The following is a 21,064-nucleotide window of genomic DNA, read 5'->3' on the forward strand; positions in this document are numbered from 1 at the left end:
AGTACTCACATGTAACCTACGCACATCCCTCTGCAGATTTCAAATCATCTCTAGGTGACTTATAATACCTAAGGCCATGTAAATGCTATGAAAAGAGTTGTTGTATTGTGTCATTTGGGGAATAATGACAAAAAGAAATCTGCAGGTGTTCAGCACAGATGCATTTCTTTTTCAAATGTTTTCAATCAGCAGTTGGTTGATCGCTTCTCGGCCTTTTGGCTAAGATTAAATATAGCAGTTGGTCAAATCTGTGGATGCAGCATATGTGGATATGAAAAGATATGAAGTCATCTCGTGTGCATAAATTTAGGGCTATGTATAGATGTATAGATGTATAAATACATATATATGGTATGTAAATACATGTAAAGATATGCAAATATGTAAACGTGTGCGATATACATATAAATGTCTGTGATATTTATATACGCGCATATGTATATGTCCTTGTATGTATATTCTTATATCTCTCTGCATGTGTTTGTATACATATATATGCTGTCCAGGAGGAGATGGGGACAACACTGCAGGTGAACTCTGAACTCAGTCCTAGGAAAATAAGGGATCAACCTAATGAAAGGAAACCGAGTGGGCCAAGGAAGCAGAGATACGGGGAAGCCTCTCCCACGCCCACGCCTCTCCCACGCCCACGCCGCTCCTGGTGTGCCGCGGATGCTCGACGATGTGCTTTGGTACCTGCCTGGCTGCAGGGCCACCACCTCTGAGCCCTGGTGCCAGGTAAGACAGATGGCCCAGCACCAAGATTAAAGAGCTGAGCCTAAGTCGGCACATGGCACACGCCTGTAATCCCAGTGTGTAAGGATAGCCTTAGACCTTAGCCTGAGCAACTCTGTTTTAAAAACCTGCAGTCTCCCCAGGCACAAGCCTACAGAGCCCTCCAATACGTCATCAGGCACTAGCTTGGAACAGGCCATAAACAAGTCACTTTCCACAACCCTAGTAAGAGTCAGAGTGAAGTCTCTTGGCATAAACATGTCACCTGCCTTAACCCTGATAGGGGTCAGAGTGTAAGATGAGGGCAGAAGCCACCAAACCATATACCTTGGCTCTAAGGTGTAAAACGTCACTAAGAAACTTGGTGACAGCTGGTAGGGACCCAAAGGGCAAGCAGAAGCTCCCAAAACTAGCATAAATAATAGAGCAGAAGGACAGACATTCAGCCAGCCGATACCGGTGCACACAAGCCCGGGAGCCTGGTGAGGACCTGGACTGACATCCAACTCTTCTCATCATCTGCCTGATCCTCTGCATCTCCTCACCGCTCTCAAACTCTACAGCAGCCTTGGACCCTGGTGAGAACTGCGACTTCTCCTTATGACAGACTCCTCAGCCAGCCGTCAACTCCACTCCAGAAGAAGCCTCCACCAGTTCCTGACCTGGTCGCTGCGGTCCGAGTGAGTGTGCATCTGCTGGACTTAAGGCCTAAGACTTAAGACTCTGGATCTGGCACTTGAGCTTAGCACACAGAGGGAGTGTCTGTAATGAGTCCGTCATGGTTAAGTGTGGCTGCAGTGCTTAGGGTTAACTTAGAACTGTTTGCTTTGAATTGATTATGTCGATTGCAGTGCCCAGCATTAAGGATTATCATTTTCTTGATTAAGAACATATTGAGTGAATTGTGTTGAGTGATTTTGAGAGAATAAAGCATTGATAAGGGCAGAAACACATGAACATTCTTTAGTTCTCCTCTCGACTGCATAAGTCACACCTTTGACCATTGTGACACAGTGGTTTGGGAGGCTGAGGCAGGAGGATTGTGAATTCAAAGCCAGCCTCAGTAACTTAGTGAGGCTCTAAGCAATTCAGTGAGACCCTGTCTCTAAATAAAATACAAAATAGGGCTGGGGATGTGGCTCTGTGGGCGAGTGCCAGAGTTCAATCCCCGGTGCCCCCCCTACAAAAAAAAAAAAAGAGAGAGAGAGCTAAAGAGAGGCACTTTGTCTCTTCCCACAAGAGAATTCTCACTAGGAATCAAACCAACCAGTCTCCGGAACTGTGAGAAGTGAACCCCTGCTGTTGAAGACTTGCAGACTAGGGCCTTCTCTAACCTCAGCCAGAGCTGGGGAGGGAGCCCAGGCCCTCCCACATGCCGGGCAAGTGCTCTGCCCCCAGCTCCTTAGCGCTCTCTTTCTTAACAGCTAATGTTGGGGCTGGGGGTAGCTGAGTGGTGGGGGTTTGCCTAGCGTGTCTGAAGCCCTGGGTTCCATTCCCAGCACCGCAACAGAACCAAACCAAACCAAACCAGCTAACATTTATTAAGCGCCCACTGTGAACCAGCCCTGGGCAGAGCTGTCTGCACATGGATTCAGTTAATCCCCCTCCCCGACCAGTGGTTCTCACTCACCCACCCGAGACATTGGACAATGTCTGGAGATAGTTCAGTTGTCACATCTGGGAGTAGGGACACTACTGGCATCTACTGGGTGCTAGTCAAGACACAGTTCAGCATCCTCCAATACTTGGGACGGTCCCCATGACTAAGAACTATCCACCCGCACCTGGAAAACTCAGAGGCTGAGGCGGCCAAACCTCTGTCCTAGGTATCTCCAACTCACAGGTAAGAAAACTGAGGTCCAGGGGGGTTCAGAGTCACTCAACCTGCAAGCAGTAATGAAAGCTGAGGCAGGAGGATCACTTGAGCCCAGGAGTTCAGGGTCAGCCTGGGCAGCATAATGAGATCCATCGCATATTTTAAAAAAAGAAAAGAAGGCAAGCCAGGCATGGTGGCTTGCTCCTGTGGACCTAGCTACGTGGGAGGCTGATGCAAGAGAATCTCCTGCGCAACATGCAAAAACCTGTCAAGGAAGGAAAGGAGGGAGGGAGTGGGGGAGGGGATCACCAAGCTGAATCACCCACTGCCCATTTGGCATTCCCAGCAGCAGCCTCTGAGTTTTCCAGTTTTTCTGCATCCTCCACGGCCCTCAGTACCCTCAGGAGGGCTTTGTCATCAGCCAGTTGAACGCTGTAAAGCAAAGGTCCTACAGGTGGGCAAGCTGACGCACGGCAGGACTCGAATCCAAGCATCCAGGTGTCTAACCACTATGCGGGGCCACCTCCTTATCTCTGCAGAATCATTTGTTTGTTTTGCAGCAGTGGGGATTGAACCAGGGCCTTCTACATGTTGTACCACTGAGCTGCAAACCCAGCCTTTTTTATTTTGAGACAGAGTCTTCCTAGATGCTTAGGTTGACCTTGAACTTGCTCCTCCTGCTTCAGCCTCCCAAGCATTGCTCCTGTGTTTAAAGGAGGTTGGCGAAAATAAAGATGCAAGTTGGTTTCTTCCTTGTTCAAGGATCTCCTCCTCCCAATTCTATTTGACACACCTTTGGGTGGTCAGGGGTCCCGGACATCAGGATGGATGCGAATACCTGGAGAATGAGCAGGCTCAATGGAAGTGGAAAGTGATCTGCGTGCACAATGCGATATTACTCAGCCATAAAAGAGAAGGAAATCCTGGCATTTGTGACCACACGGATGGAACTGGAAGATGTTATGTCAAGTAGCATAAGCCAGGCACAGAAGGACAAATTCTGCATTTTCTCACTCACATATGGAAACTGAAAAGTCGATCTTACAGCAGTGGAGAGCAGAATAGGGTGTGCTGGAGGCTGGGACACAGAGGGTGAGGTGGCAGACACCGAATGCAGTGGCACAGCAGGGATGAGGCCTAGTGGGCCACAGCACAGGAGCAGGACTCGAGCTTACAACTTATCATGTGTTTTCTAAAGATCTGGGAGGAAGGAGTCTGAGGTTGGCACACAAAGAAAGGGTGAATGTTGAAGGCGACGGGAATGTTGAGTGCCCTGATCTGAGTGCTACCCGAGGTGGATGGGAATGGAAGTCTCATGAATGTCGTGCATACATACATAATTACGGTGCGCTGATTAAAAAATTAAACAAATATATAGTTTCCAAAAGAGATGAGTTCCAGGGACAATGCACAAGCATCCAGACAGACAAGTGCTAGGTGACTGGGCCATCTGTTCAAAGAAAACAGGAAGCCTGCGGCCTGCCCTACTGGCCTCTCTTTGTGACTTCAAATCCCAAAGGCAGGCCTGGCCACCCTGAGATCGCTTCCAGCTTCCTTTCCCAGCTCCGGAAGCAGCAGGAAAAACAATCCGACAGGGCAGCGTCCCCCAGTGTTTGGGGCTGTCCTGGCCATACATCACCTACAGCAGTCACAGCCATGGAGGTTCAGCACAGAGACTGCCACACCCATTTCACAGATGAGGAGACTGAAGCCCAGGGAGGCCCCGGGTCTTGCAGTCTGGCTGTGACTAAGGCGGGACTCCAGTCCAAGAATCTCTGAACTCTAAGTTCTACTTATGATTGTTCCTACTCCAAAACACACTCATTCAACCATCCATCCATCCATCCACCCATCCCTCTGTCCAGTGATTCACTGAACTGCTAACGTGCGTCTGAAGAACCAGGGGGGAGATGTCCCAGAAAGCGACAGGCACGGATGCATCCTGTGACTCCAGTGTGTGATTTGAGAACCATGACTGCTCTCTCAGCCCAGTGTCCCGCACCTGTAGGCAGATGACCTCCTGGGGCCAGTGGGAGCCTGTGAGTGGCAGGTGTTCACCGAGGGCTTGATGGATGGGTGTCCCCTGCATGCCACCCGCACCCAGGCTCACCTGTTTACTACCTTCTTGGGGCATGTGGAGGCACCAGAGCTCCCTGCCTGTGAACCCAAGGGGGCAAGTCCTGCCAAGGGCACCAGGGGGCAGTGGGCATCTACATGTAGCCCCCAGCACCCCTCAGTTTGGGAGGCCCAGGAGCCTCCGTCTCCAGCAGAAATGGATCCCTCCAAACTAATGGTAGTGATAGTAGGCACTGGGGGACAGGAGGGCATTCTGCCTCATTCATCCTTTTATTGAGCACCTACAGTATGCACAGGCCTGTGCTGGGTGCTGGGGACACAACAGTGAATAAGGCAGAGAAATCCTTGCCTTTATGGAGTTCACGTTCAAGTGCAGGGACAGATGTAATGGGACCAGTTACAGGCAGTTATAGCCAAGTGTGATCAGGAGTATCAGGGGAGAAACCAGAGGCTGGAGGGAGGGGAGCCTGATCCCAGTTTTAACAGTGGAGGGAGGTGGTCAAGGAAGGCTTCCAAAAGGCAGAGACCTGAGGAATGAGGAGATGTTTAGAAATGTAAGGAGTTGGGGAAGCTGGAGCCAGTGGCACACACCTGTGATCCAGCAGCTTGGGAGGCCAAGGTAGGAGGATCACAAGTTTGAGGAAAGCCTCAGCAATTTGTTGAGACCCTACCTTTAAAATAAAAATAAAAAAAGACTGGAGATGTAGCTCAATGATAGACCACCCCTGGGTTCAACCTCCAGTACCAAAAAAAAAAAAAAAAAAAAAAAGTAGGGGGACACAGCATTTTAAGGTACAACCAATGCACAGGTCCAGAGAAACTGTGCAGAACAGAAAAATGCAAAAGCCCGTTCTAATGCTATAATGCTTCAAACGTCAAGCCTCAGATGCAGCACTGAGTAGCAGATCAGGAAAATAAGAGACACCCAAAATAGATATTAACAGAGTCCCAGCTACATGCCAGGGGCTGGAGACCTCGAGGAGATGAAAAATTCAGCAACGGAGACTCAGTAGGATGAAGGTTTGAGTCAGGACCACAGGTAGCTGTGGGGGACAACAGTGTCCAAGCTGAGATCCAGGGATGAAAAGGGGATCAAGCAAATGAGGAGTGGGTGGAACAGTGTTCCAGGCACAGGGAACAGCAGTGGGGTGTGGCGTGGCTGAAGGGAGACGTCCTCAACACTCCTCACTCTCACAGATGGGATTCGCCAGCAAGGCTGCTGAGTCCCAGCACCTGCCACCCCCTCAGCCCCACTGCTCTCCAGACCCGTCACCCCCACCCTGCCTCACACGCCACAATGTGTCTTCTGCGATGGCAGCCGGAGGAGGCCAAAGTACCCTGTTTGAGCAGCTGCTAGGGTCACCCCCAGCCCCGCCTGTCTGAGTCAGGCCTGGCTGCGCCCTGGAGAACAGCCTCACCCATCAGGTCTGGCAGCCACCAACCAGGGCAGGTGCCAGGCTCCAGGCAGCTTAGGTGCTCTGCTTAGAGGCATCTTTGAAACCACTTGTCCACCAACGCAGCGCTTTGGTGTCCTGGGCTCATGGCCCCCACTGGCTTTGAGGGAATTGATGGTTCAGGGCCCCATCCACCTCCTGCTGCCTGTTCCTCATGCTGTGACTTACCTGGAGCCTTCATGGAGCAGATGAGAAAACTGAAGAGAGGTTGAAAAATTTACCCTAGGTCACACAGCCAGGTCTGGAAGTTAGCTAGTCTAAAAACAACTGGGGACAGGCTACCGGGTCCAAATCATGGATCTGACATGGATTCACAGGCAAACAGGGCAGGTCCCCTCTCTGGGTTTCCCTCATCTGCTGGCATTACAGACAGGCAGCACTGGTGGGAAAGGGGTCGGCGTGTGGAAAGGCCCTGGAGCTGTGTTCCGGGGTCCAGAGGAATAGCCAAGAGACGGCAGCTAGCTGGAGTGGAGTGATTGAAGGAGAAAGAGGGAGGAGATTAGGGTAGGGAGGTGACAAGGACAGATCATGCTGGGCCTTGAGGCTGTTGGAGGACTTGGGATTCTGTCTCAAGTGGGGTGGGAGCTATGGAGGGTTCTGCACAGAAGAGGGACATGACATGACCTATGTGCTCCCAGGCTCCTTCTGAGCAGTGAAGGGGGAACAAACTGGCGGGGGGAGCCATTAGAGGGAGAGGGGAGACCAGATACAAGGGGGTAACTGGAACTAGGCAGAGGGGAGAAGAGAAAGCTGTAAATCTCTGCCCACCTCCATGTTTCCTACCCAGCCTGGCTCCAGCAGTCTGAGAGGTGAGGCAGGGGCTGCAGCTTGGTAGGCTGTAGGGTGACACTGGGTGAGGCCCAGCAGGGAGTTGTGGGTGGAGTTAAGTCTCCCAGGCCAAAGTGGCCGGACTACTCTGGGCAGGTGCGTGGGCTGCTGCCACCTGTGTGTACATCACAGGTACCAACCTGGGAGAAGTCAGGTGCCAACTTGGGAGAAGCCCTGATGTGGCCTCATCCTCCAGGACAGAATCCAGGGCCAAAATGGCAGGGTTAAGTGAACCCTCCACCATGCAGTCCTCTTCCTGTGGGACTGGCTCCTCAGACAGTGATACTGATTCAGTGGGCAATTGGAGCAAGTCCCTGTGTCCCTCTGGGTCTCATTTCCTCATCATTTCCCATACATGGGAAAGAGAGTAATACCTGCGAAGGCCTGAGCCAGAACACTTCCTATTATTCAATTTTAAATTCTCCCTAGGAGGGCAGGGGTGTAGCTCAGTGATAGAGCACTTTAGTAGCATGTGGGAGACCCTGGGTTCAATCTCTAGCACCACCCACCAACGCACAAAAATACATACAAGTCTTTTTTTATGTGTGTGTTTGTATGTGTAATGTTAGAGATAAGCTACATCACACACACTCCTCCATGGGACGTTCTGCAACCACGCTGGAAGGGCTGTTCAGGAGGACTGGATGACCTGCCCATGCAAAGGCACGGAGTGGGAAAGGGCTGACACATCCACAGATGAGCGAGGGCTGGAGACTCTAGCCCGGCTAGGAGAGGGGTCAAAGGGGACAGTTTTGGGACCACAAATTAACCAAGATATCCCCACAGCTTCCTTCCGGTGAACCGAGGCTTCCGGACTGAATCCTCAGATCTCACTGCCAGATCCTGGAGTCACGTCTCCTGGCACCCCAGAGCCCAGCAAGACCCCTCCACTTCTTCACCCCAACTCCCGCCTGCGGGCGGGGCACACCCCAGGACGTCCCTGGAGACGGCTGTGCGTCCTTCTGAGCCAGCGTCGAACACCCGAGCCTCAGCTGACGCGGCTGTACGAGGCGGAAAGCCAGTGGTCCCACGTGCGTGCGCCGCAGACCGCGCGCAACGCTGTCGGCGGGTACACGTAGGGCAGTTATTCAAGAGAACTTCATCTTGTTTCGGGCGGGAGTCGGAGCGCGGAGAGGACGTCCCGGGACGGGCGTCGGGACACGCCAGGCCTCCGCCCTCGAGCCTCACTCCCCCCGGCCGCACTCCGATCCTCGGCTTCCCCGCAGCCCCAGGGCGCCCCGGAGGCGCCCCCCGCTGTGTCCCCCGCCGGCAGGGGCTGCGCGCCAGGCGAGGCCACCCGGAAGGACCCCGGCCCCGGCCCGCCCATCCCTGACCACGCCCCCAGGCCTGGCCCCGCCCCGTTCCTGCGCCCGCCCCGCCCCGCCCCGCCCCGCCCGGCCGCCCAGAACCTGCGGCTGCCGCGGAGCGCGGGGCCGAGCGCGCGGCGGCGGAGGACCGGGCGCCATGGCGGCCGCCGAGCGCCGCGCCTTCGCGCACAAGATCAACAGGTAGCGCGGCGGGGACCCGGTGGCCCTGCTGGCCCCGCCCCGGCGACCCGCCCCTCCCCGCCGGCGCGCCGCGCTCAGCCCCTTCCGCTCGCCGGGGACCCCCGAGCGCTTCCTCCTGCCGGCTGGGGACCCCAGGAGGCGCGGAGCGCGGCTGGGCGTGGTGCCTCGGCGGGCAGCTCGGCGGCGGTGGAGGTCTCGCTCCCCCGAGCCGGAGGACGCTCGGGGGCGTGTCCGGGGGACTCCCTGGAGGCGGCGGCGCCCTTCCTGCGCGCTGGCGCGGGCTCCGGTTCTGCTGGTCCCTCGTCCTTCTCGCGCCCGCTGGGTTGGGGTGGAGGGACTTTTTGTCCTATGCTGGGTGACTGGCTTGCGGCACGGAACAGGGATGGTGCTCTGGAGGCTTTTGGAACCCCTCGGGAAGTTTCCCGAGTCCTTCCCCCGCCCCAGGATCCAGTGCCCAGCTGTCTGGGGAGGAGCGGGGAGCAGGGGACAGCTGTGGACAGCCCCCCACCTCCTGCCTCAGGCTCTCCCAGCACGGGCTGGACGCGCTGGGGATGGATGATGGGCGATTGAATGGACAGAGTGGGGGCTGGGGACAGAACCAGCTGGTGGGCAGACGGGGGAGGGGACAGGCGCCAGGCGCTGGGGGATCCATTTCCGTGGCCACCGGGATTGTGAGAGATTCAGCCTGAGTGGGGGATGTCAGATTCTCTGGGGCTGACAACTGGGATCTTTGCTGCTAGGGTGGGTTCAGAATCTGCTCAAGTATCCTGTCCATGGGGGACCTGCCCTGACCCTCTCAGGTCAAAGAGCGGACTGGTGGCCCTGATGGAAACATAAGAAAAGACCCTGCTCTTGGGGGTAGATACCGTGGGGGAGACAGATGAAAAGCATGATAAGGGGCTGTGGGAGTGCCCTGTGCTAGGGAGGACCTACTTGACAGGGAAGGGGGTGGGGAGGGTGGAGGCTGTTTAGTTCCCTGAGGTGTGCTGAGAAGGTGTGGATCAGCAGGTGCATTTCAACAAAGACCTGGAGGCCAGGGCGGTCCAGGCCCAGGTGTAGGACAAGAGAAGTGGCAAGTGCAAAGGCCCAGGCCAGGGGACAGTAGCAGTAGATCTTTCAGACCTTTCTGTGGAGAGGACTTTGACTTTACCTCCAGTGTATAGAAGCCAGGCAGGGTTTTGAACAGAGGAGGGATGTAACCTGGTATCTGGGGCATTATGGTTGGGCAATTTTTATGATCTGCCATTATTTGTTTCTGAATTGTTTCTGTTTGGACTCTTGGTTTCTCCAAGCCTGGAGATCATATTTATTGATGGTCTCTTTACGTCTCAGTCCCTATGTCCTTGAGTCCTAGCTTCAGTTGAGTGAGAAAGAGGGGTCTTGGTTCCTGTCCTGGGAATGATGCTGGAGAACCCAGGGTAAGAACAGAGAAAGATCCTGAGGCCTTCCTGAACTGTGAGCCAGTGGCCCACAGCTTCTAGAGCAGGCTAGTGGGCACCCAGGCGTCTATGCTGGACCTGGACCTGCCGTTCATCCATTCATTCAGTTGTCCAAAAATACCAGATTAACGCAAATATTAGGTAGTTCTCCACTTTCCCAATGAACAGATTCTTTCTTTCTTTTTTTTTTTTTAAATGCTAGACTTTGATAGATTCCATCTATCAAATTTTCTAATGCAAGTTCTAATATCTTTTTTTTTTAAAGAGAGAGAGAGAGAGTATTAATATTTATTTTTTAGTTTTCGGCGGACACAACATCTTTGTTTGTATGTGGTGCTGAGGATTGAACCCGGGCCGCATGCATGCTAGGCGAGCGTGCTACCGCTTGAGCCACATCCCCAGCCCTGAATAGATTCTTTCTTTTCCTTTTTCAACCCTCCCCCCATCATGTGGATCGAACTCAGGGCCTTCTGCATGCCAGACAAGTGCTGTACCACTGAGCTACACCTAGCCCCTTTTAAAAATTTTATTTTGAGACAGGGTCTTGCTAAGTTGCCCAGGTTGGCCTCGAACTTGGGATCCTTCTGTCTCAGCCTCCCTATTAGCTGGGATTACAGGTGTGCATGAACAGATGCTTTAAGTCAAATACAGTATACAATGCTGATAACTGTTAATGCTTGTTATGCACTTGGTCTCCTTTTGGGATATCGATTGTTAAATTGTCACTGTAGCTTGTGAGCTCAGATGTGACTCTTGAAACCGAAGCTCAAAGTGAAAGGTCTGGACTTTGTGGCCCTGAAGCCCAGGAGAATCTTGGAAGCCACACCCCTTCCTGTCTCCATATGTCCTAGAGCATACTTGCTGAACTCTTCACTGGAGTCTCTGACTGTAGCATATTCTTTCTGGGATTGTTGTCTTATATGTACAGTTTTCATTTCTTTGTTTAAAGAAATAATGATTCAGTGGCACATGCCTGTAATCCCAGCTACTGGGGGGCTGAGACAGGAGGATTGCAAATTTGAGGCCAGCTTGGACAATTTAGCAAGACTCTGACTCAAAATAAAAATTTTTTAAATAGGGGGCTGGGGATGTAACTTGCTTGTAGAGCCCTTGCCTTGCATATGTAAGACCCTGGGTTCAATCCCCAGTACGACAGGGAGAAAAAGAAAAGAAGGGAAGAAGGAAAAAAAATTAAAAAGGCTTGTATCACACTACTGAAAAGTTCATGGGCAGGCAGTTTCGTCCTGCCCACATCACAGAGGACTTTTACACAGGTCTAAGTGGTGCAGCCTGCTGCCCACCTGGGCTGCCTAGCATCACCTACTGCTGGAAGCTCCAAACCTGTGTCACATTAACTGTCCTGAGTAGTGTAGACCAGGGTGTTTGTGTATCTGAACACAGAGAAGGCATAGTACAAACTCAGGCTGGGCGCTGTGGTGCACACCTGTAACCCCAGTGGCTCGGGAAGCTGAGGCAGGCGGATCTTGGGTTCAAAGCTAACCTCAGCAATAATGAGCCGCTAAGCAACTCAGCCATGTCGTAATCTTATGGGCCCACCCTCGTACATGCAATCTGTCATTCATATGTCAATATTCGGCACATGACTATATCATTACTATTATTATTTGACTCTTAAAAATAGCGACATTTGACATCCATACAGAAAAGGGCAAAGTTTTAAAAGTGATTATAAAGCAAACATCAGGAGAAAGGCTCCGTAGGTCAAAGATGGGGACCCTCCAACTCTAGCAGCCCCTCCTGACATGTGCCCAACAGCCCCACAGCAACCCTTATGTTTATGGGCCCTGCCACACATCCCAGTTGGCACCCTGGGATGTCGTGCCGTGGCTTAGTTTTGCCTGTTTGAGAACGTCATGTGAACAAACACTGGGTTGTTGAATCTGGGCACAGTTTTCATGCCATGTGCTCATTTTGGAAGGCTCATTGCTGTTCTTTTTCATTGCTGTATACTATTCCCGTCTGTACTGTTTGCTGTTTGTGTTCTCCCTGTGTCTGATCAGTGAACATGTGGGCTCTTTCCCTTTGAGACTCTTGTGATCAGGACTGCCATGAACGTTCCTGGCCATGTGTTTCCTCTTGAGTATTTCCGCCTTGGAATGGAATTGCTGGATTCGGGTATCTTTTTTTTTTTTTACTTTTAAGTTTTGCGTACTGGGGATTGAATGGAGGGGAACTTTACCACCGAGCTACGTCCCCAGCCCTTTTCATTTTATTTTGAAACAGGGTCTGGCTGAGTTGCCCAGGGTGACCTCAAACTTGCCATTCTCATGCCTCAGCCTTCTAAGTAGATGGGTCATGGTGTGTGCTACCGCACTCAACCGGATCTTCGGTCTAGCTTGACGATGGCGCATTTTGATCGTTCCAGATGATCATTCCAGATGTGTCCTCGTACTCAGCATCAGAGTGGATGAGAGTTCTGTTCATCTCCTCGCTGATGCTCCTGTTGTCTTCAGAATTTCCTGTCGATGGCGGGTTTATATGATTTTGTTTTCTTCCCTTGCTTTTTGCACTGGTGGAAGAAACACACAGTGCCTGAGGCTTCTGTTGTTCTTGTTTTTGGCTTTAGTATGCTCCTTCCCTCTGAGGGTAGACCTTGGTTGATCTGGCCTCCCTGGGGATGCAGTCCATAGTTGTTACCCTTTCTCCCATTTCACTTTCCCCAGGTTGTCTCCTGGGAAAACCCACTAAATTCAGCTTAATATTTTGCTTCCGATTTTTAAATCTGCCTTGTTGGGGGCATCTGAACCAGGTTTGATGTGGGGGTGAGAAAAGGAGGAATTAGGGACGTTTCTTAGGTGTGGACCCCGGGCAAGGTCAGCTGTCATTAGAGGGTGTGGTGTGGCCGCAGCACATGCCGTCTGCCTCCAAGGACCCCACATGGCATGAAAGGGACGTGTGGTCCTGAGGGACAGACCCAAGGATCTGGATCCACCGCTCATTTAGATGCTGTTGGGTCTTGGAGGATGCGGATGGAGGGCGCGGAGACAGAAGCTGGGTGCTGGAGCCCCCGTCCCTGGCCCTGTTCCCTGGGTTGTGGAGCAACAGAACTTCCAGAGCTGAAAAGCCCAGACTTTGACCTCTGACCCCGAAGAGTGCTATTCTGGACACTTCCAAGTTTGGCTGTGTGGCCTTGGGTGGGTCACAAGCCCCTTCTGAATCTCATTTGACTTTGATGTAGAAACAGAACCAATGAACAGGCTGGGTGGTGCACATCGTAATCCCAGTGACAGGGAGGCTGAGGCAGGAGTATCACAGGTTTGAGGCCACCCTGGGCAACTTAGCAAGATGGTCTCAAAATGAAAGAATAAACAAGAGCTGAGGCTGTGCTCAGTGGTAGAGCAAGTGCCTAGCATGCCCGAGGCCCTGGATTCAATCCCTAATACTGGGTTGGGGGGAAAACAGCCAGAAAACTCATTTTCCTAGGATTGTGTTTGAGCACCACATAGTGACAGCAAGCCTTAATTGAGCACTTAGTATGTGCCATGCTCTGTACTTAGAACAGCTTAATAAGGTAGGCACTGTCCTGAACCCAGAGGCCAGGAGGAGAAGTTACTTATTGTAGTAGTCTGTTTCATGTACCTTAACAAAGTATCTGAGGTCAGGTACCTTTATCAAGAAAAGAGGTTTATTTAACTCACACCAACTTTGACATGTTGACCTCACCTAATTCTAATCACCACCCAAAGGCACCACCTCTAATCACCACAGTAGGATTAATTTTGTATGTATTTATTTATTTAGAAATGGGAATTGAACCCAGAGGTTGTTTTACCACTGAGCTCAACCCCCAGCCCTTTTTATTGTTTATTTAGAGACAGGGTCTTGCCACATTGTTGAGGCTGGCCTTGTACTTGTGATCCTCCTGCCCCAGCCTCCCAAGTCACTGGGATCGGAGGTGTGCCCACCATGCTGAACAGTCTTTCTGCCCTCTCGGCGCCTCACAGTGGGGATTAAATTTCAACCCGTGAGCCCTGGGGCACACACTCACCCCAGGTCCAGATCTCAGCGCTCGTCCATGCTTGACCAGCGCCACACGCAGATTGCAGCAGCAGAGCCCGCTGACCCCCGGGCCGGAGACCCAGGGCCAGTGGGAAGTGAGGCTGGAGGTCGTCCGTCCCTCCTCCGTCCCCTCTGGGGTAACAGCTGCAGAACAGCTGGGACTTGAGCACAGCCTTGTGCCCTGGCTGGCATCTTTAATAAATCACCCCCAGGCCCTGCGTGCCCAGGGTTCAGAGGAGGCTGCCCGACTGTGAGCACAAAGCTCTTTTTTTTTTGGCTGTACCATGGATGGAACCCCGGGCCTCGCACATGGTGGCCGAATTGCACAAGCCCTGATTTTTAACACTTTGCATTTCTGAGAAGCTCTTTCACCCTGCAGCCAGCAGAAGCCAAGTTCTGGGGCTGCTGACAGAAACAGTGGGACAGAACATGGAGACCCAAGATTGAGGCTGGGCTGTCTGGCCGGAGCACCCCACACCAGGTCCTGGCCAGGTTCTGATCCATCCATGTGGGTTTGAATTCAGAGGCCGCCACACAGGGCTGAGGGCCCAGGTGGCCTCAGTCTCCCACATGCCCACCCTGTCTTGAGGGTCTTACCAGGTCCGCCACACACTGTCATCTCATCGATGGGGTGTGGCGGTGGGTCATGGGGTGTGTGGTCGTCACCAGTGCATTTTGGGGGGCACAATTTTTTGGTGTGGGAAATTGAACCCACGGACATTCGACCACTGACCAGCCCCAGCCCTTCTTATTTTTTGTTTTGGGGCGGGGGTCTTGCTAAGTTGCTTAGTCTTAAGTTGCTTAGGGCCTCGCTGAGGTGTGGGGCTGGCCTTGAACTTGTGGTGTCCTGCCTCAGGCACCCTCACCCTCCTGAGTCTGCTGGGATTACGGGTGTCTGAGACCACACCCACCAGGAAGGGCACAATTTTTCATTATGGGAATTTCCAAGGATCACAACAAGTGGGAAGCGAAAGGAATGGAATCCGAACACTCTTGTTTTGGCTTCTTGATTTTAAGAGGGACAGAGGCTGGGGGTGTGGCTCAGGGGTAGAGGAGCATAGGTGTGGGGACTGAGTCCTGTCACGAGCCACACAGGTCCACATGCAGAAAAGTAAGTGAGGAAGACAGGTCCCAGAGGAGGTGACCACCTGCCCCAAGTCACATAGTTAAAAGGATCTATTGTTTTTCCCGAATCAGCAGATTTTGGCAAGTGTGAGGGTTTGGCTCATTCCGTCGGGAAGACTTTATTGAGTACCTAGTATGTGGGGCCTGAAGCAGGAGCATCTGTGAGAAGCGCGTAGCCCAAGCTCCTGCCTTCGCTGACAGCCCTGGGAACAGGGTCGCCATGCTCAGAGTGCAGAGTGCAGCCAAGGGCCTCTGTACCTGCGGTTCCTTGCCCTACACAGTGTCCCCCCAGGTAACCACAGGGCTCTCTGTCCCTCTCCTGTCCTTCCAAGCTCAGCTGAAGGCATGGAGGGCCTGGGTGATCCATGTCCCACTGGATCTGCCCCAAATTCTTGCACTGGCTTCTTCCCTGTGAGTCTCAGCCATTCGCTGGAGTTCAGAGACAGCTCCGACACGCCAGGCCCCGGGCTGACCTGGAGGCTGGGTGTGTGTGAAAGCTCTCTCTCTGCCAGGCGGGTGCCGTGGCACAAGCCGTAATCCCAGCGACTCAGGAGGCTGAGGCAGGAGGATCGCAAGTTCAAGGCCAGCCTCGCAGCAACGCTATGTTTAGTGAGACCCTGTCTGAAAATAATAAGTGAAAAGCCCTGGGATGTGGCTCATGGCAGAGTGCTCCGGGCTGCACCGCCCTGACGGGGAGGACACCGCCACCTTCTCTGGCCTGGGGTCATGCTGGCCCCCACGGTGGCATCCCATCTCAGCTCCCTGAGAGCACCAGGGGACGGCATGTTCCCTGAGAGCCAGGCCCCGTGCTCCTGGCCCTGTGAGCTCAGAGCAGCTATGGGGGGGGGGGGGCTGGGCTTGGGCAGGAGTGATTGGAGAGGCCTGTTGCTCGGGTGGAACGAGGTGCAGGCCCTAGGTGGGGCGCAGGGGGCTGGGCTGGGCATTTGAGCAGAGGCAGGACCAGTGGGTCCTTCAGGCTGGTTGACGGCCCTGGTGGGACTGTGGGTGGTGAGGGGGTGCGAGATCCACTTGGGGGTGCAGGGTGCCGACTGCCCCGGGCTCACAGCCCGAGTGCGGCGCCCGCACCTGGGCGCAGCTTCCCTGGTCTGGGTTCTCCTCACTTAGGATGAGGCTGGCCCGAAGCCTGGGTTTCCCTGTTCCCCAGAGGCTCCCCTCCTGTCCCCCCAGGACAGTGGCCTCTGAGGTGCGGAAGCAGGTGTCCCGGGAGCGCAGCGGCTCCCCGCACTCCAGCCGGCGCAGTGGCAGCTCCCTGGGGGTGAGTAGGGGCAGCCAGCCCTGTCCCTGAGGGAAACCGAGGCTCCGACAGTGGCAGCCCAGGGAAGGCTGGCTGAGCTGGGAGCCCGTGGGTGGTCCCTGGGAGGTCCCCTTGCCCCCTGGACCACCCACAGGGCTTCCTGCTGCTGCAGTGGGCAGGGGTGGGCCTCCTGCTGAGGAATTGTCTTCCATTCCTTCCGCCATGGGACCCCTCCCTCCTCAGACAGCAGCTTGTGAGTTCCTTCACGGAGCCCCTGAGGGAAGGGTGGGGCCACCGTGCCGCATGGAAAGTCCGAGGTCACTGTTTTCTGGACCCTCTGTAGCTCCACCGCCCTCCATGGCTCCCACCACCCTCCTAGTCCAGTCCAGGCCCGTGGCGCCCATCTCCACATCCAGCCCATGGGGAAATGGCTGCTTTGCCCTGACCCAGGTCATGGCCACTTTGTACTGACCCAGGTCCCCCTGACGGAGGTTGTTGAACCCCTGGACTTCGAGGACGTGCTCCTAAGCCGGCCGCCAGACGCTGAGCCCGGGCCCCTCAGGGAGCTGGTGGAATTCCCATGTGATGACCTGGAGCTGCAGCGGCAGCCCCGGGAATGCCGGACCACGGAGCCGGGGATCCCAGAGGACGGGTGTGTCCTGCCCCACGCCCCTGCCTGCCACTCCACCGCCTCAGCCACCCCTCCACACCCCTCTCCTGCAGGCTGCAGGTTCCAGCAGCCCCAAGTCCAATTCCTGGCTCTGCTGGGTGACCTCGGACCATTCATCCTCCCTCTCTGAGCCTCACCTCTGAAATGGGCAGAAAGACAGTCCTAGCCGCCCAGGCCACGGGAAGGACCTGCACTGGCCTGGCTCTGTTTACCCTGATTTTCTTTTGCTGTAGAAAACTGGATGCCCAGGCAAGGGCTGCTGTGGAGATGTACACGGAGGACTGGGTCATCGTGTGCAGAAGGTTGGTCCGACTTGGGGGCAGTTCAGGAGTGGGTGGAGGATCAAGAGTCTGGGTCTGAGCCATTGTCTGTGGCCAGTGCTCCTGTTTATCTGCCCACTGTCTCGCGAGGGCAACTGAACTCCTAAGGTAGAGCCCCGGGAGGGGAGGCTGGCCTTGCAGGCCCCACGTGGCCCTCGCCAATCATATCAGTGTCCTAGGAGCCCTGAGCCCTGCCACCTGCCCAGCCCCACCTCCTGCTAGGTACCAGCACCTGAGTGCCGCGTACAGCCCCATCACCACCGAGATGCAGCGGGAGCGGCAGAAGGGCCTCAGCCGCCAGGTCTTCGAGCAGGACACCTCTGGGGACGAGAGATCGGGCCTGGAGGACTCGGTGAGGACACCCCTGGCCTGGGTCACTGCAGGGGCATTTGTGTAGCCTCAGGAGATGACCCTGTCAATGCTGAACCCCAGACGGGTCTCAGGAGTACCTGCCCCATGAGTGAAAAGTTGTGGGTGGTAATTACAATTTTCACTGAGTGCTTAGTGTATACTTAAGGTCACTTGTTCTCTTTTATCTAATGGATCCGGGAAATTGTTGCACCCATTTTGCAGGTAGAGAGACTAAGGCATGATAAAGTTACTAGAGGGTCCTGGGCACCTACTTGATACCAGTACGCTGCTGGCACACTACCTGCCGTTACTGCAAGCATCAGTGGCACTGTGTCCACTGTTGTTATCTGTAGATGGGGAACAGGCCTTTAGTGATGGTCAGAGACTCACTGTCACAGAGCTGAGCTGGAACCCGAGTGGTCAGGTGGAGTGTGAGTAGGGCCCAGGGCAGGTGACAGCCGGGATGGAAGGCCTTGTCCCCTCGCCTGGCAGCAGTGAGTCCCAGGAAAGGCTCCCATGGGTCCAGCCCCGGCACGGCCTTACTTTGGAGCCAATCCCGGGGGCTGGCGGGTGTGCCCCGATTGGGACAGTTCTCTGAAGCCAGAGTGTGGAGGAGCGGCCTTCCCACCGCGGTAAAAGGGACGGGTCCAAAGCCCCGGGTGACCCTGTGGTGGCTGCTCTTCCCCAGCTTCCCTGTATATACACTAGACATAGACCAGTGCATCCAGCTGGCGCTCAGTGCTTGTGCCTTCTCTGGCAGGATGACTCCCGGCGCTGCTCTGGCTCCCCAGAGGACACCCCTCGAAGCAGCGGTGCCTCTGGCATCTTCGACCTGAGGAACCTGGCAGCCGACTCCCTGCTGCCCTCCCTGCTGGAGCGGGCCGCCCCCGAGGACGTGGACCGGCGCAACGAAGCGCAGCGGCGGCAGAACCGGCCCCGCGCCCTGCTCACCCTCTACCCGGCACCTGAAGAGGTGGGTGCCCGTGGCCTCGCCCTGAGCCCGAGGCCAGGCTCGTCCAGCCGACTTGCATCCCTGTGTACTACCCAGCCAACACTTACTGGGTGCCTACTGTATGCACTATCCTGAGTCAATAGCATTTACTGCACACCTGCTAGACATCCTGTATTTATCCAGTATGCATTTATGCAACCAATATTTACTTATGCCTACTGTATACTTCTTTATATAATCAACCAATAAGTATTGAGCACCTACCATGCATGCCTATTATTTATCCAACCAATATTTGTTTGGCACCTACTGCATATACCTGTATTTTTATTTAGCTATTGAGTACCTACTGTATACTCCTGTATTTATCAGGTTCCTAAAGTATACAGATGCTCATCTACTTACTGTGGGGTTACAGCCCAATAAACCTGTTATAAGCTTAAAAGATAGTAAGTAGAAAATGTTTTTAATAACCTTCCGGCCAAATGCCCTTGCTTAGCCTCGCCTACTTTCCACGTGCTCAGAATACTTGTGTCACCCTACAATGGGCAAAATCATCTAACACAGAGCCGATTTTCTAATAAAGTGCTGAACAGCTCATGGAAGGTATTGAGTTCATACCAAAAGTGAAAAGCAGAATGATTATACAGGTGTGCTTTTGCACATCAAGTCAAAAATTATGAATTGGTGGCACACGCCTCTAATCCCAGTAACTCAGGAGGCTGAGGCAGGAGGATCACAAGTTCAAGGCCAGCCTCAGCAACTTAGCAAGACCCTGTCTCAAAATAAAAAATGAAATGGGCTGAGGATGGGGCTCAGGGGTAGAGTGTAGAGCACCCCAGGGTTCAATTCCCAGTACTGTTAAAAAAAATTAGAGATCAAACTTATAAATCAGGGACTATCTGCAATGTTATATATATATATTTTTAAATCAGCTCTTATTAAATGTCTTCTATACATGCCTATGTTTATCCAGTGTTTAGTTGTTCCTGTTGTATTTCTGTATTTATGGACCTACGTGTCTGGGTGTCTGCTCTATGGTAGGGACATTACCATGAATAGGGTAAACCCAGTCCCTGTCCTCAGAGTTCAGTCTAGTGGAAGAAAGACTCTTCACTGGGAAATCACAGGGTGAATAGGTGGTGCCAGGCTGCAGTACCCGTCGTCGTCCTTCACCCTGCCCCAGCCAGGGCCTGCAGCGGCAGGGCGTTGGGAGCACCTGGTAGAGGTGCCTGTCTAGGGCCGAGGGTCAGGGAAGGCTTCCTGGGGAAGTGCCAGCTAGCCTGGCCCTGAGCAGCCAGCAGACCTTACCAGACGCGGAGGAGGAGGGAAGGGGATTCCAGGTAGGAACAGCACGTGCGGGGGCTCAGAAGCAAGGCACCGAGGGAAGTCTGGTGAGGCTGAGGGTGGCGCTGGTCCCGCGCCAGGCATTCCAGGGCCTTCCTGGAGGACGTATCCCAGGGTCCCACCTGGCTCTTGGCAGGATGAGGCTGTAGAACGCTGTAGCCACCCGGAGCCACCCCGAGAGCACTTTGGACAGAGGATCCTGGTCAAGTGTCTGTCGCTCAAGTGAGTATGCTGACCTGCCCTCCCCTCAGCCCCGCGGTTTTAGTGTCTAGTCACCCCCCACACGGGTGGCACCATCACTTCAGGCACCTGCAGCCTGCGAGGCCACCAGGAGCTTTCATGGGGAAAATTAGATTCCCTTTGTCATTTGGAACTGCTGCTCCTGGGCCGGGCGTGTAGGTCCGTTAAGCACTCACCCCGCATGTGCAAGGCCCTGGGTCCCAAGCCTGGACCTGGGCAGCGGGGCATTGAGCTGCCATCCCTTAGGTGCCAGGCTTTCCTCTCAGCCCTTCGCCAATATCAGTTTCACCCCAACCTTGTGAAGTGGGTGCAGATAGGGAGACTGAGGCACACGCTCACAAAATTGTGCCCAAGATCACACGACTCATGGGGCCCAAGTCTGGCACTTGCCTGCCCTGCTGCTGGGAGCCAGGGTGACCGGGGTGCTAAGGATCCTGGGCCTGGCTCCCAGCCGCACAAGGCCCCCTCCACGTGGGACCCCAGGGAGCAGCCAGAAGTGCAGCAGACGAGTGCGTGGGAACAGAGCTGAACAGGATGTGGACTTGGGCCCCAGCCAGGCCCTGCCCTTCCCCGCCCCCAGTTCCTGCCTGGATAGGGACAGGAAAAGGAGGTTCCATTCTGGCCCGAGGCCTGGGTGGGCCTCCCACCTCAATCCCAGGGCTGGAACAGGCTCTGTGGGCTCACGCAGTCATTCAGCAAACACCCTCCTCCGAGGGCCTACACTGTTCAGGACACAGAACCCCACGAGGACCAATGGAGCCCGGACAGGACATACCCAGGGGCTCTGTAGGCCCAGCTGGGGCTGCCCTGCTCCCTGGGGAGGAACCACCTCAGCTAAGGCCCAGCCAGGAGAAGGAACTAGCCAAATGGGAGAGGAAAGGATGTGAGGAGCGGGGCGAGGAGTGCGTGGGCACCTCACCTTCTGGAG

The 21,064-nt window shown here is 54.3% G+C and overlaps 1 protein-coding gene across 11 annotated transcripts in view; it reads left to right on the plus strand.

Moving 5' to 3' along the window:
- Positions 1–8,316: 8,316 nt before the first annotated feature.
- The window catches only part of Dock6 (dedicator of cytokinesis 6), a 46,479-nt gene continuing 33,731 nt past the window's right edge, over positions 8,317–21,064 (plus strand). For 10 of the 11 annotated variants that reach the window (XR_013090654.2, XR_013090656.2, XM_077109467.1 and 7 more), the window contains exons 1-7: positions 8,317–8,417; positions 16,190–16,277; positions 16,733–16,908; positions 17,160–17,228; positions 17,469–17,598; positions 18,358–18,570; positions 20,033–20,118. Coding sequence is in view for 9 of the 11 variants with exons in the window: in XM_077109467.1 (XP_076965582.1) it covers positions 8,374–8,417; positions 16,190–16,277; positions 16,733–16,908; positions 17,160–17,228; positions 17,469–17,598; positions 18,358–18,570; positions 20,033–20,118 (806 nt within the window). In the remaining 2 variants the exon portion in view is untranslated. Of the gene's footprint in view, positions 8,418–16,189; positions 16,278–16,732; positions 16,909–17,159; positions 17,229–17,452; positions 17,599–18,357; positions 18,571–20,032; positions 20,119–21,064 lie in introns of those variants that run through there. The other variant, XM_077109475.1, reaches the window with a different exon arrangement.

This window comes from Callospermophilus lateralis, chromosome 1, assembly GCF_048772815.1.
Source record: "Callospermophilus lateralis isolate mCalLat2 chromosome 1, mCalLat2.hap1, whole genome shotgun sequence".
Taxonomy (NCBI): domain Eukaryota; kingdom Metazoa; phylum Chordata; class Mammalia; order Rodentia; family Sciuridae; genus Callospermophilus; species Callospermophilus lateralis.